At 33.9% G+C, this 14,786-nt stretch overlaps 1 protein-coding gene across 1 annotated transcript in view; it reads left to right on the forward strand.

Annotated features, from left to right (window-relative positions):
* wdr7 (WD repeat domain 7) overlaps positions 1–14,786 on the forward strand; it is a 126,290-nt gene that overhangs the window by 56,713 nt on the left and 54,791 nt on the right. Inside the window, exon 12 of the mRNA XM_016548936.1 lies at positions 4,842–4,955. Coding sequence (XP_016404422.1) covers positions 4,842–4,955 — 114 coding nt within the window. The remainder of the gene's footprint in view (positions 1–4,841; positions 4,956–14,786) is intronic.

Raw genomic sequence — 14,786 nt, forward strand, 5'->3', positions numbered from 1 at the left:
TGTTTTTACTGTATTTTTTTTTTATTGTTTTCATTTTAGTTTCCAGGCTGCAGAGGGGACTAGACTTCATGCTTGACTGTGTGTGTGTGTGTCTGTGTGTGTGTGTGTGTGTGTGATCCTCTGTTCTGGGCTCTATTCACCCGTCACTTCATTAAGCAGACCTCCATGAACTTCACTCAAACACACACACACACACACACACACACAGAAAGAAACGCTCGCTCAGGCAGCTGTTGTCTCCTTGATCATCTGAATGAATGAATGACTGCTGTCCTTTTTTCCTCATCTTTTGCGTTCTCTCACCCTCCCTCCATCACTTGTAACTTTTAGGAGTTATTGTTGCAGAAACTATTCCGAAACCTTTGACATCACAATCATTAATATTTGATTTTGTAAAATTCATTGATTTATTTATTTTGTTTAGTTTTTCTTTATTTGTTGTTTAACTTTTTTTATTTTATGTATTTTTAATTATTATTTAATTTATTGGATATTTTATTTTTATTTTATTTAAAAAATATTTTCTTTTATTTTTCCTTTGTTTTGTTTTTGCTGTCCTCTTCCTTTGGTTGTTTATTTTATTTGTTTATTTTTTTGTATTCTCTTGCTTTTTATTTATTTTTTTGTACTTCTATTATATTTTATCTTTTTATTTTATTTTATTTGTTTTTATTTTTATTTTTTATTATTTTTATATCGTAACACTTAATTTTATTGTATTGTATGTTGTGTTTTTATTTTATTGAAATTTTTAAATATATTTTATTGTATTGTGTTTTTATTTTAGTTATTATATTTATTTTTCTCTTTATTTTTCTTTTGTTTTATTTGTGCTGTTTTCTTCCTTTGTTTTTCTTTTTATTTTACCTTTTTATTTTCTTTTTTTTTTTAGATTTTAACTATTATATTATATTTGTTTAATTTTTCTTTGAATTTGTCTTTCAATCTATTTAATTTTAATAGGATTTTTTTATTGTACTATTTATTTATTTTTATTTTTTCCTTTTCATTGTCGTTTATTTAATTTGTGTTATTCTCTTCCTTTGGTTATTTACTTTATTTTTATATTTTTTATTGTAGATTATTTTATTTGTTCCTTACTTGGCTTGTTCTATCTATTCATTCACACGCCTCCTCTTTCTCTCCCTCACCTTCGCTCCTCAAGCTTGGCTCCCCTGTTAGGATGTTGAGGGCTGGGATTTACCCTTCCCAGCATCCCCTGGGGTGATGAGCGGTGGGAGGGACGGATGAGCGGGTGATTAAACCAGTCCTCGGGCGGTTCTTCCGTGAGAGAGCGCTCCGGCCTGCGGATGTGCCTCTATAATCCCACACAGCTCGCGCACACACACCCTGAGGCTGAACGCCATCCACACACACACACACACACTCACACTCACGCTAAAAACCCTCCAGACCAGCCGTTTATCTTCAAGGAATATTCTGGGTTATTTACAACTTAAGCTCTATCGACAGCATCCGTGACAAGCTGTCAGTTCCCTTCAGAAGAGTTCAGTCTCTGGCCTCAGACTGTAAAAACACAAAACATTCTTATTCTTAATGCATCGCTGCATTATGCTCATTCTTAATGCAGTAATTCTTAATGCATAATGAATTATGATCATTTACGAGATGATAAACTAATGCCTTTTGGTATTACTGGCAATGAATCTGGATTGATGTATGATATATTAAGTGTGAATCCTGTATGTGCAAGAACGAATGAGATTTGAGATCTGCAACTAAAATTGCAGGATATTCCTCAGATAAAGCTGTCATATGACCTCATAAGGTTTGGAATATAATGCATAGGACCGGTTTTATTTTTGTCTTTTTTGAAGCTTGACAGATCTAGTCACCATTCCTTTTCATTATATGGCAATATATGTATATACTATTACATACTATAATAATTTTTATATATATTTAGAATTCGTTATATTTTCTGTTTTCACTTTGATTTTAGTTGAAGTTTTAATAATTTTGTTAAAATATATTTTTAATATGTATATAATTTTCTATTACTTTTTCAGTTTTATATTATTTTTTATTTATTTATTTTACTTTTTTTATTCATTTTGTATTTTAGTTGTAATTTATTTTCAATTAGGATTATATATGTTTTACTATTTTTATTATTATTAAATATTATTATACTTAAAAAAAATTTACTATACTTTTATTATTATTAAAAATATTAAACGTTATTATTTTGATTATTATTATTATTATTTTAGTACTTCAACTTGAAAATGAGAAATGTTGCCTTGGCAACTAGCTGAAATAAAATAGGTTTTCATTTATATTTTATTTCAGTTAACATTTATTTCGGCTAATGAAATGTTAGTTTTAGTTAACAGTAATAATCCTGGTGTGAAGATTTATTAAAATTTGCTTTGCATGGAAGTTTTTGTTTTATTTTGTTTTGTTTTATTACATTTATTTTTTTGCATTTTATATTTTTAGTTCTGCATTCTCTAGTATATAATTTAAGTATGCAAATACAATACTCTAATAAGCATAAAAATTCACAGCACATATATTTATGATCAAATCAAACATTTTAAATGGTTGCTTTTTGGATACTTATGTTTTAATTTTTTTTGTTTATTTTTATTTTTAGATACATTTAAAAACCTAATTTATTTTTATGATCTGAAATGAATGATGAACCTTTTAAAGAGGCTCAGAAAGCATTCCAGCACAAGCTTGAATCATGTATTGTCTCGGATAAAGAGAGAAACCGGTCTCACTCCATTGTGTTTTCGGTGTCCTTTTGTTCCTGTAATGTTGACACGCTGGTCGTCATAATGTGGTCGGTGTGTGGCGTGTGAATGAAATCACAGTCAGGTTGTGCTGAGAAGCTGCGCTGAATCTGAGAGCGGTCCCCTGTGAGCACACAAAGGGTGGAGGCAGAGGGAGGATGGATGGGGTTAACAAGGCCGGCTGGAAGCACTGTGTCATGCTTGACACGGCCGTTTGACCTTGCTGGAGGCCGATCTCACCCAACCGACACAGCATCTCTGAATTATGAGCTGCTCTGTGTGTCTCTGTGTGTGTGTGTGTGTTGGTATCACGCTGTGAAGTCGTCTTGTGTTTATATGCCTCACTGAAGACACACAAAACTCACAATCACAGCTCAAGCCGTCAAAACGAACACTCGTGAACCGTCTGGCTCACATTATCACGCTTAAAAAATCAAACACTGTGGTGGTGACTTCCTATAATTAATGTTCAGGTCATGAATTCACTATAATATTCAGATGGGGTGGTGTTTTACCAGACACTAATAAGCCATATTTTATTTACTATCTTTGAAATTGGAACCTCATAAGTGAGTGATTTGGAACATCTAATGTTGCAAATGTGTTCCAAATATGTTTAACTGTAACGATTTTAAATGTTACTTTTATGATCAAATGGAATTTCTATTTAAAAGTGATTGTTTGTCAAATTGGGTGTATTTTATTCTCGGATATGGTTGCCATGCATTGTGGGATTGCCTTTTCTGTAAAGAAAATGCAATGTGATTGTGATGCTCTCTTATAATTAATTTTTAATATTAGACTTAATTTACTTGGGAGTCTGATCTTGCGCCTGTTTGTCCCAGGGTTATTATAGTTAACTAAAACTAAAACCATAAAAACAAAAATAAATAAATTAGTGTGTGTGTGTGTGTGTGTATATATATATATATATATATATATAAACTGAACTAAACTTTAATTTATTTTATTTTATCTAGGCAAGGCAGCTTTTTTATTTAGTTTAACTGAATAAAAATAATTATATAATAATTATTATAACTAAATAAAATAATTAAAACAGTCAATTCAAAAATAAAAATAATAACTAAATACTATATAAAAACTATATAGACATAAAAAAAAATAATAAAAATGACAAACACAACAAAATTACTAAAGCATTGACTAAAATTAAAATAATGATAATAATGGTAAATTAGTTTTATTTTAGTTTTTAGTCATTTTAGTAGTATTTTTATATTTAGCTTGTATTATTAGTTTTATTAACTTAACTTCAACTTATTTTATTTCAGTTTCACTTTTTCATCTAATATTAGTTACACACATGGAATAGTCAGTATTGTCCATTAAAAATAATAATAAACTTAAAAATGATGTCAGTGGTGATTCTCATATTCTCTTAACTGTAATACGACATTTTCTTTAAATCAGCTCAAATTAAGGTCAATTAAGTATAAATACTTTCAATTTAGGTAACATTTTTTTCACATTGCAATAATGAGAATGTATTTTATTTATTATTTTGATTTTGTTTTATTTATTTTTTATTTTGCTTTTCATTTAATTAAAAAAAAAATGGTAGTGACTTTTTTTTTTGGACTGTGTTAATGCAAATATCTCTCATTGCATTGGCCTGTCAGAGCGGGTTTGTTTTTCTGCTCTTGCGTGTGTTTTTCTCTCTGTTCTGTCAATCAGATCGTGATCAGTCTGACAGAGTTTAAAGCTCAGTCCGGTTTCTCTCTCTGCCGAGGATTGGCGGGGGTCTGGGGGTCTCATTAATTAGCGCACCGTCTAGATTAGCTCATTCTCACCTTTAAGCAGCATTGATTAATTTGCAGCCTCTTTAATGAAAAGCTTATTTTAATTGGTAATTCCAGGATAAGCGCTGAATGAAGGCGCGGAATGGAAATGGTGGTAATCAGCCGCTAAAGCTTAATAAAGCCTCGATAATACAAAGCACCAATAAACCCTGATGAGCTTTTTAACGAGGTTTGCGGAAAAGAGGCGACAAGAAAAATGCCGTTTAGTTGCCGCGGCAACAACTGAATTTTCACTCTGTGATTGGTTTGTTTGCAGCGGGAACCGCCCCCGAGACCGCCCAGCCGGCCCCGCCCCCTGCAGAAGCCCCGCCCACCGAGACCAAAGCTCCAGAGGAAGAGATGGACGTGACGGATGATGACATCACTGCAGGTATGGATGTTTTTCCCACAGTGCCAAATTCCTGAGTTTCATTTCAGTCTCCTTTCTCTGTTCAGGTGTTTTTCTAATGACTACGGAACCAGGGTTATTATAGTAAACTAAAGGGTAAATAAAAAAATAATTACTTGAAATAAAATTTTGTTTAGCATGATTTACTAAAATTAATTAATTAAAATTAATAAAACTAACATTGAAATTTAAAAATGAATGAAAATCACTATTTAGAACTAGTGATGCATTGAAATTTACCGAAACCAAAATTAATTTAGTTTTAATTTTTCATTTAGACAAAAATTTAATGAATTAATCAAATTTGTTTAATAATCAACACTCAACACATCATTTTATATTTAATGATATAGTTATGTTTTCACTCCAGCTTGTTGTTGAAAGCCTTCTTATTTCTGTTTTAATTTTAGTTATTTGAGTACATCAAATTAAATGAGAAATTATGAAATTAAATAAGTAATTTTATTGTATTTTTTCAGTCAATATTTATTTTATTTCAGGTGATGAAAGTGTTTTAATGGTTTTATTTAAAATTTTGAAATTGATTTTTTTTTTTTTAGTTAATGATAGTAACCTCCTATTGAATAATAGATTATATCTGGTGTCATTTTTGTAATATAAAATTGCAGAATTTCTATAAACAATTTATTTGGCTATTATATATATTATATATTATGAATTTATCAGATGCTTTAATCCAAAGCAATTTACAAAAGAGAAGCAAAAGCAATTAATCAAAGAGCCAACAATATTTGTAATATACAATGCCAGGTTTATTAGACAACTAGATTAGGATATAAATTAGATTAAGATGCATACAATATGCTCAAAACTGGTCTTTATTAATCTGTAAAGACGCAGGATTTTAGTAAGACTGTCTGTGACACAGGCAGCTCTCAACTCGGACGGTTCGCCTGATTTAATTCTGCAGAATAAATGGAAAAACAATGTCAATAAGTGAAAAATGAGAGTAGAAAATGATAAATCGTCAAGCATGTCTGTGCTATTGACTGGATGCAGAGAGCCGACTGGACTTCAGCAGAGACGCTGCCTTTCAGTAGTGCTAGAAACAGTGATTGCTTTACAGACGTGTGTGTGTGTGTGTGTGTGCAAGATAGCATGGCTTTACAAAATGCTTCTGTTTTGTTCAGATTTATATGATTCAGTGCAAATACATGTGGAAATCGCATCAATTCACAATGATAAACTCAAGCTCCAGCCTACAGGTTTCTTTCATTGGGAAATACAGAACTAAACTGGCTCATTATTGTAGGTTTTCACACTGGATAGAAGGATGTTTGGATAGAGAGAGGATCGATGGAGAGATAAACAGTGTCTCACCTTAATGTGATGAAAGTGTTTCCTGTTAATCCTCCTTAACCAGCTAAACCGTACTGACGTGCATGAGAACTGTGACTTTATAAACGTCTTTATTGTCTCTGCATGTCAGGTTGGTGTGTGTATTGATTGATCTCAGATTGATTGAAAACGTAAATGTTTGTGTTTTTGGGGAAACGGCATGTCATTTTTACTGCACGGACAAAACAGAATTAGTTTTTCTGTTGTGCTTTTGAAAGGTTTCACATACAGACGACAATCTGCGAAAACGACAAAAAAACGCTGCATTATACATGCTCGGCCAGTAGTTGGCGACTGTGCAATACGCATGCTCGTGATGTCACCATTTTCACAAATTTGTGTTTTCGTAGTTTACAATAAACAATAACGGTATTGTTTTCAAAAACGTGCACTTTGAAGTCTGTTTTCAAACGTTCACATTTTCAGCCTCCCACGATTCCATTGTCGTATAAATAAACGGCCAAAACGCGTAAAAAATGGTTGTGTAAACATCCCTTCAGTGAATTCAACAGAACTATTAAAAAACTGTTTTGTTCATTGAAATAAAGCTGAAATAAAATAAGGCACAAATATTAGATGGAAAAATTAGAAACTGATGTTTTAGCACTAAAATTGCTGAATAACCAAAAAAAAATTTTTTAACGTATTATTTCATATTTAAAAAGAACAAGAATACTAATAAAACTAATAATAATGGCATAATACTAACAAAAGTGACATAAGCACATAAAAATGAAAACAAACAAATCTAATTCAAAATATGAATAAAAACTGTAATAGAATATAAATAATACTAAAATAACACGTGATGCTCAATGCTGCAAAAAACTTGTAAAGAAATCTGATGCAACATGACCAAATCTAAATGTAATGATGTGAATTGACACTTTTCAATAATATTCCCATTTCCTTTTAACCGCTACAGCTGTAATAGATTTGGTTTGTGCAGGGCCATGTCTTGCCCACTTATCGTGAATTAGTGGGGCATTTTTGTTTATTTTGGTGACATTTTTGCCCCATCTCACTGTTAATTTCCAACACTATTTTAATATAATTCAAGTCAAGTCACCATTATTTATATAGCACTTTATACAATACAGATTGTTTAAAAGCAGATTTACAGGAAAATAATGATTCAAAAATGTGTTTCGTATGGCTGTTTATCCCTGCATATGTCAGTCTGGACAAACGCTTCCATTTCATCTCTCGATGTCTGTGTTGTAGTGCAAGATTTAGTAGTAAAAGAGAAACGTGAGTGTGTGGGAGATGCGGTCAGTCCCAAAAGCAGCTCACTGTCATATTAGGAGCTGGAGAGGTCAAAGGTCAGAGTGAATCCACCCCCACCTTGGATGTCATGATGTTTGATTACGGTTACAGGAAGTGGGCGGAGCAGAGCCGTTGTGTGTGTGTGTGTTTTCACTTGTGTTGTGAAAGCTTGCTTTTTTCTTTAACTATATGCTGTGCAAGTGCGTTTGGACGTCTAATATTTCCCAGGACGGATGAGTCGTCCGTCTGATCGTGACAGAGATGGAGAACTCCTCGGCGAGCGCAGAATTCAGCTCTCAAATGCATCCTCAGTCTGCAAACACACAATCACGTTAGCGCTGCGTAACCTCTTTACAAATACATGATCATTTTACAAACGTGACAGCGCAGACGCACCGCGCTTAGGCTCTGTCTCAAACCGGCTCCGCGCGTTCGCTCAGGACTCAGAATGACAGAGAAGAGCGCTGCAGCCTCTCGGAGGTCAGAGGTCAAAGGTGACGACACCTGTCAGGCTCTTCTCTTGGCTCGGTTCTTCACTTCCTTTCTTTCATCTGTTCTTGTATCACCTCATCTCTTCACATCTCATCTTTTGTTTTCTCTTCTCATCTTTTAGCTTCTCGTCTCGTATATTCTCTGTTTGTTTCTTCACTTCTTCTGTCATCTCTTCATGTCACATCTCATCTTTTATTGTCTCATCTTGTCTCGTCTCATCGTCTCGTCTTGTATATTCTCTTCCATTTCTCTTGTCTTGTCTTGTCTTCTCTTCTCTTGTCTTCTCTTGTCTTGTCCTGTCTTCTCTTCTCTTCTCTTCTCTTCTCGTCTTGTCTTGTATCTATCATCTTGTCTCATCTCTTTATCTTCTCTTGATTTGTTTCTTCACCTCTTCTGTCTTCTTTTCATGTTACATCTAATCTTTTCTCATCTTTTATTGTCTCATCTTGTCTCGTCTCATCGTCTCGTCTTGTATATTCTCTTCTCTTCTCTTGTCTTGTATCTATCATCTTGTCTCATCTCTTTATCTTCTCTTGATTTGTTTCTTCACCTCTTCTATCATCTTTTCATGTTACATCTCATCTTTTATTGTCTCATCTTGTCTCGTCTCATTGTCTCGTCTTGTATATTCTCTTCTCTTCTCTTCTCTTCTCTTGTATCTATCATCTTGTCTCATCTCTTTATCTTCTCTTGATTTGTTTCTTCACTTCTTCTGTCATCTTTTCATGTTACATCTCATCTTTTATTGTCTCATCTTGTCTCGTCTCATCGTCTCGTCTTGTATATTCTCTTCTCTTCTCTTCTCTTCTCTTCTCGTCTTGTCTTGTATCTGTCATCTTGATGTTACATCTAATCTTTTCTCATATTTTGTTGTCTCATCTTGTCTTGTCTCTTCTCTTCTTGTCTCATAGCTTCTCATCTTGTATCTTTTCTTCTATTTTGTTTCTTTACTTCTTTTCTTCTGCCATCTCTTCATGTCACATCTTGTCTCATAGCTTCTCATCTTGTATCTTTTTCTCTCATATATTCTCTTTATGTATCTTCTCTTCCCGTCTCTTCTGTTTATGGTTTGCTTCTTCACTTCCTCCATTATCTCTTCAGGCATAACTTAATCTCTTCATGTCTTGTCTCATCTCTTTTCATCTCGTATCTTGTCCTCCCTTCTCCTCTGTTCATGATTTGTTTCTTCACTTCTTTTCGTCTGTCATCTCTTCATGTCATCTCATCTCTTTGTCTCATCTTCTCTCATCTCTTCTCGTCTCGTATCGCTCTTCTGCTTTTATTTCTTTCTTTACTTATTGTCATCTCTATATGTCTCGTCTCATCTCATCTTGTCCCGTCTCTTCTCGTATCACCTCATCTCTTCTTGTTTCATCTAGTCTCCTCTCTTCTCATGTTGTTCTCATCTTCTCTTCCCTTCTCTTCTGTTTAGATTTTTCTTCTTTTTTCCCTGTCATCTCTTCATCTCTTTTCATCTCATATCTTTTCACGTCTCATATCTTCTCTTCTGTTTTGATTGGTTTCTTCACTACTTTTCTTCTCTCATCTCTTCATGTCTCATTATTTTATCATCTCACCTGTAATCTCACTTCATCTCTTCAGTTCTCCTTTTGTCTCAACATAGCTCTCTTCTCATCTGTTCACAAATCATCTTGTTTCATCTTTTTTCGTCTTGACTCTCATCTTGTCTGTGTTATTTCACTATTATTTATCTACTATTATAGTATTTAATAATATTTTAAATTAGCTTTAATTTTAAATGGTTGGAGTTTATTTCGATTTCACTTTATTTTTTAATAATTTTATCAGGTTTTTTACTCTACTCTCATCTCTTATCTCTTCGGATTGCAGGACTTTAACTTTAATCTGTCAGATTTCTTTCCATCACGTTTAAGCTCATGTTCTGACCTTTAACCCCCACAAACACCCTAGATTGTTTTCTTTTAACAGCCCGTAGATCAGCTACAGCTAAAACCACCTCGTGACAGATCTAGCTGTGTATTTGTGTTCAGTGTGTTCATCAGAAGGTTCTCCATTGGCTTTATGAGTGTGTGAGGGAGCGTTTGCCCTCAGGCTGTTCTGGATCCTCGTAAAACGAACAGTGACTCAATAAAAACCCAAATAGATGAAAAATAAGCCATGATTCCAGCAGCTGCATCATCACACGTGATTCCTTCAAGAAGACCAAACCAAACACCTTCTGTTTGTCTGTTTGCACACAGCAGTTTCTCCAGACTCAAGGGTCTTAACATCTATAAACCTGTTTCTTCATGATTTTTTTCATGACTACATCATTTTTTTCGCATTCAGATCTGATGATGATGATGATGATGTCATAATGGCGCAGTAATGTTGTTCTTAAGATAGAGAACAGACTCCAAGATCATTAAACACATGAAAATTAATAATTTAGTGCAGCGGATCCACACTGGGGAAATTCAGACAGACGGATGTAAAAAATTCAGCTTTGATGTCCAGAGCAAAACCTGTGACCTGATTACGGTGAAGAGAATCAGAGCTTACAGGAAACTGAGAGAAGAGCGCCTTTTTGTTTTGTTTTTTGGTGTTGGAATCTTGTGGCGTTTGACCATGTAAAAGTATTGAGTGTAGTTGGCATTTGTTGCTATGCGGTTGCTAGGGTGTTCTGAGAATTTTCTAGGTTAGGTGCTTGCTAGGGCTTTGCTAAGGTGTTTTGAGTGGTTGTTGCTCTACTGTTGCTAAGGTATATTGCTTTTAAGTGTGTTGCTGTGGAGAGTGTTTTAGGATGTTCTTAAGGGCTTCTGAGTGTTTAGGCTGTTGCTATGCAGTTGCTAGGGTGTTTTGAGTGTTTTGGCTGTTGCTATGCAGTTGCTATGGTGTTCTGAGTGTTTTGGCTGTTTCTACGCAGTTGCTAGGGTGTTCCGAGTGTTTTGGCTGTTGCTATGCAGTTGCTAGGGTGTTCTGAGTGTTTAGGCTGTTGCTATGCAGTTGCTAGGGTGTTCTGAGTGTTTTGGCTGTTGCTATGCAGTTGCTAGGGCGTTCAGAGTGTTTTTGGCTGTTGATATGCAGTTGCTAGGGTGTTCTGAGTATTTAGGCTGTTTCCATGCAGTTGCTAGGGTGTTCTGAGTGTTTAGGCAGTTGCTAGGGAGTTGCTAGGGTGTTCTGAGTGTTTTAGGACACACACAAACTTTAAGGCTTATTGCTGGAGGTTTGATCAGCACTAGTGAACAGCACTAGTGAGTGGAGGTGAGAGGCGGGCCGTTAGTTTTGCTGGCAGGATATCGCAGGGTTTAACCCCCTGAAACGGCCCAGAGAGCAGCACGCCTGCTCCCATCAGGGGGTAACAGAGGACGGGGGGTGACAGGGGCAGGAGGGGGTGACAGATGGTCCTGCTCGGGTGCAACACACACACACACACACACACTCAGAGGTTAATAGGCGCTTTTTTGACTGATTTGACAAAGTTGAACACCAGCTAGTGTTGACTACACACAGAGAGACTGCACCTGCTCTCACACACACACACACACACACACACACACATCTAGCTAAATAGTCATGTCATTGCCTTTGATTATTTTGTATAAAGGCAGTAAAAAATTTTTTTGTATTTTTAGAATAAAAATGTATTTTGTTTTTTCTTATATTTGCATATTTATTAAATTTTATTTCATATTTTCACCCAAAAATGTTCAAATATTTACTTTATATGCATATTTTACCCATGTTTATTATTTATTTCCCCCATATTTCATTCCATATATTTCATTATTTTTTGCATATTATTTCCATGTATTCCATTATTTTTTGCATATTTTTACAGATATATCTTTCCTTTTTGTTCATATTTTAGCCTATATTTTTTAAATCCCCCTCATATATTTCATGATTTTTTTAAACATATTTCCACCATTTAATTTTCATATTTTCCCTCATATATTAAAAAATATATATTTTATAAATATATTTTTTCCCTTATTTCCCATATACATTACATAATTTTTTTGCATATTTGTCTCCACATATTTCATATTTTCCTCCATGTCTTATTTTTCTCTTAATTCATTTCATAATTTTTTTAATGAATTTTTCTAATTGAAGGCATCTCTAGATGTGCCCCCAGCAGAGAGAGAGAGTGTGTGTGTGTGTGTGTGTGTGTGTGTGCGCGTACGTGTGTGTTTGTAAACAGATGGGCCAAAATAGTCAAGTGAGTTGTCTGAAGAAGTTGTTTATTGATCACTTCTTTCCATATCTCTTTTTTTGTTTCCTTCTTTGTCTGGGTCTTCTCTTTCTAAATTGCTTCCATGCAGCAAAAAAGGCAAAAGAGCAAAGGATAAAATTAGATTGCAGAATTGATTGTTAGGCTGTGCGTGTGGCTGTGTGTGTGTGTGTGTGTTCAGGTTGATTTCGTTCAGTGCTTCTGTTGTGTTTGCACTCTAGTTTACTGATGACATCAGCACTCGCTCTGAAACTTCCCTGTTTTAAAGTGGCCTGATGGAACTCTTAAAGTTTTTCTTAAAGGGACAGTTCACCCAAAAATGATCAACCTGTCATCATCATGTATTTCATGTTTTTTGTTCATATTTTCCTCAATATATATTTTATTTTATTTTGCATATTTTCCTTGTATTATGATTTTTACATGATATTTTATTTTCAGATTTGCCTCCATGTATTTCATGATTATTTGCATATTTCCCCCCATATATTTTATATTTTTGCATATTCCTCCCATTTCATTAATTTTATCATCCAAAAATGATAATTGTCGTTATCATGTATTTTATGATTTTTGTATATTTCCCCCCATATATTTCATTATTTTTTAGTTCATGTTTTTCCTCATATTTTTATTAATATTTCCCATAATTATTTGCGTATTTCCCCCCATATATTTTATGGTATTTTTGCATATTCCTCATAATTAATTATTTTTGCATATACTTAGATTTCTCATTGATACGTAATAGACAGTTCACCCAAAGATGATCATTCTGCCATCATGATGTATTTCATTATTTTTTGTTCATATTTCACCCCACTTTTTGCATATATTCCCCATATATATTGTGATCCCCCCTCCCCATCAGTTCACATTTTCCTCCATATATGTAATTTTTTTCATATATCCCTCCATATATTTCATGATTATTTGCATATTTTCCCCCATATGTTTTTCCCCCCAATATATATATATATATATATATACAGGTGCATCTCAATAAATTAGAATGTCGTGGAAAAGTTCATTTATTACGTATTCCTTATATATTTTATGATTTATTGTATTATTTTTTATGAATATACTAACCGTTGACTCGGGGACAGTTCACCTAATAATTAAAATGGTCATCATTTATTCTCCCTCATGTTGTTCCAAACCTGACAGACTTCTTACGTAAAACACAAAATGAGATGTTCAGCAGAATGTTCACGCTACTCTGTTCATCAGTGAAAGTGAATGGAGACTGGAGCTGCTCTGAACTCCAGAAAGCATCATGAAACAACAGATCTTCTGAAGTCATACTTCAGCAGCACGAACGTTGTGCTACATTTCTCCCTTTCATGCATGTTTGGAATAAGTGAATGTGGGTTTTTTTTTCCATTTTTGGCTGAACTACCCTTCAAAGGGAGCCAGAAAGCACCTGATCTCACAGACAGAGAGAGCTTCTTTCTCTCTCTCTTTCTTAAATCACTTAATCGCAGAAACATCCTCAAAGAGCCATCATGGCTTTAGAGCTGATCGTCTTGCTTTTCTGTCTTCAAGGCTGTTTCCTTTGAGCGGCTCGACTGTCTTTTGTGAATGTTAAATTGGATGAGTTTCTCTCCCTTAAATGGCCACTTACGTTCCAGTTTTAATGGAATCCGCTTGTGTGTGTGTGTGTGTGTGTGTGTGTGTGTCATATGCTTTCAGTGTGTTATGAGGTGAAGGTCTGTTTCTAATGCACCATTTTAAAAGGAGGAAAATAGACACTTTGTTCAGGCCTGAGACTAAAGACGGTGTGAGAAACTAAAGCAGACACCCAAACACTCCATCACTGCTGAAGCATGCATGTGTTTACTAGCTTAACCAGCAGGGAGCGCTAACACTGATCAAACATACAAGTGCGTTGTTTTGTACTTGGCTTTTAATTCATACTGAAAAAATGTGAAAATTTAGAAATTGCTAGTAAATTTCACAAAACAGTTGGCAAGTTATCTATTGAATTAAATGTACAGTTTTAAAGTAAAAAGACCGGAATTGTATTTTCTTGTAAAATGCACTCTAATAATCTTTGCTTTATTTTAGGGCTGTAGCTATCGATTATTTTACTAATCGAGTATTCTGCCGATTATTCCATCGATTAATCGAGTAATCGGATAAGAAGTCATTTTTCTTTATTAAAGAGCAATACTAAATATGCAAGAGATAATAAGATAGATCTCTTAAAATAAACAACTAATTTGTTTTCTTTTTAGAAAAATTAACATTTTTATTGCTGAAATTGCATACATTAATAACCGTGAAAACTAAACCCATTTAATGTATTTAATTGCCAAATTACATTCAAAATGCAAATACAGATATATCAATAAAATAAATTAAATAAATAAAAATACAAAAATCTATTTCACATTACTTTAAAAAAGGTAAACAGTACAAACTAAAACTAAGGCATAAATCAAAATAATAGTAATAAAAATAATAATAATAATACCTAAACATTGCATTTATGT

This window comes from Sinocyclocheilus rhinocerous, unplaced genomic scaffold (genome assembly GCF_001515625.1).
Source record: "Sinocyclocheilus rhinocerous isolate Xijiao unplaced genomic scaffold, SAMN03320098_v1.1 scaffold824, whole genome shotgun sequence".
Classification (NCBI taxonomy): Eukaryota; Metazoa; Chordata; class Actinopteri; order Cypriniformes; family Cyprinidae; genus Sinocyclocheilus; species Sinocyclocheilus rhinocerous.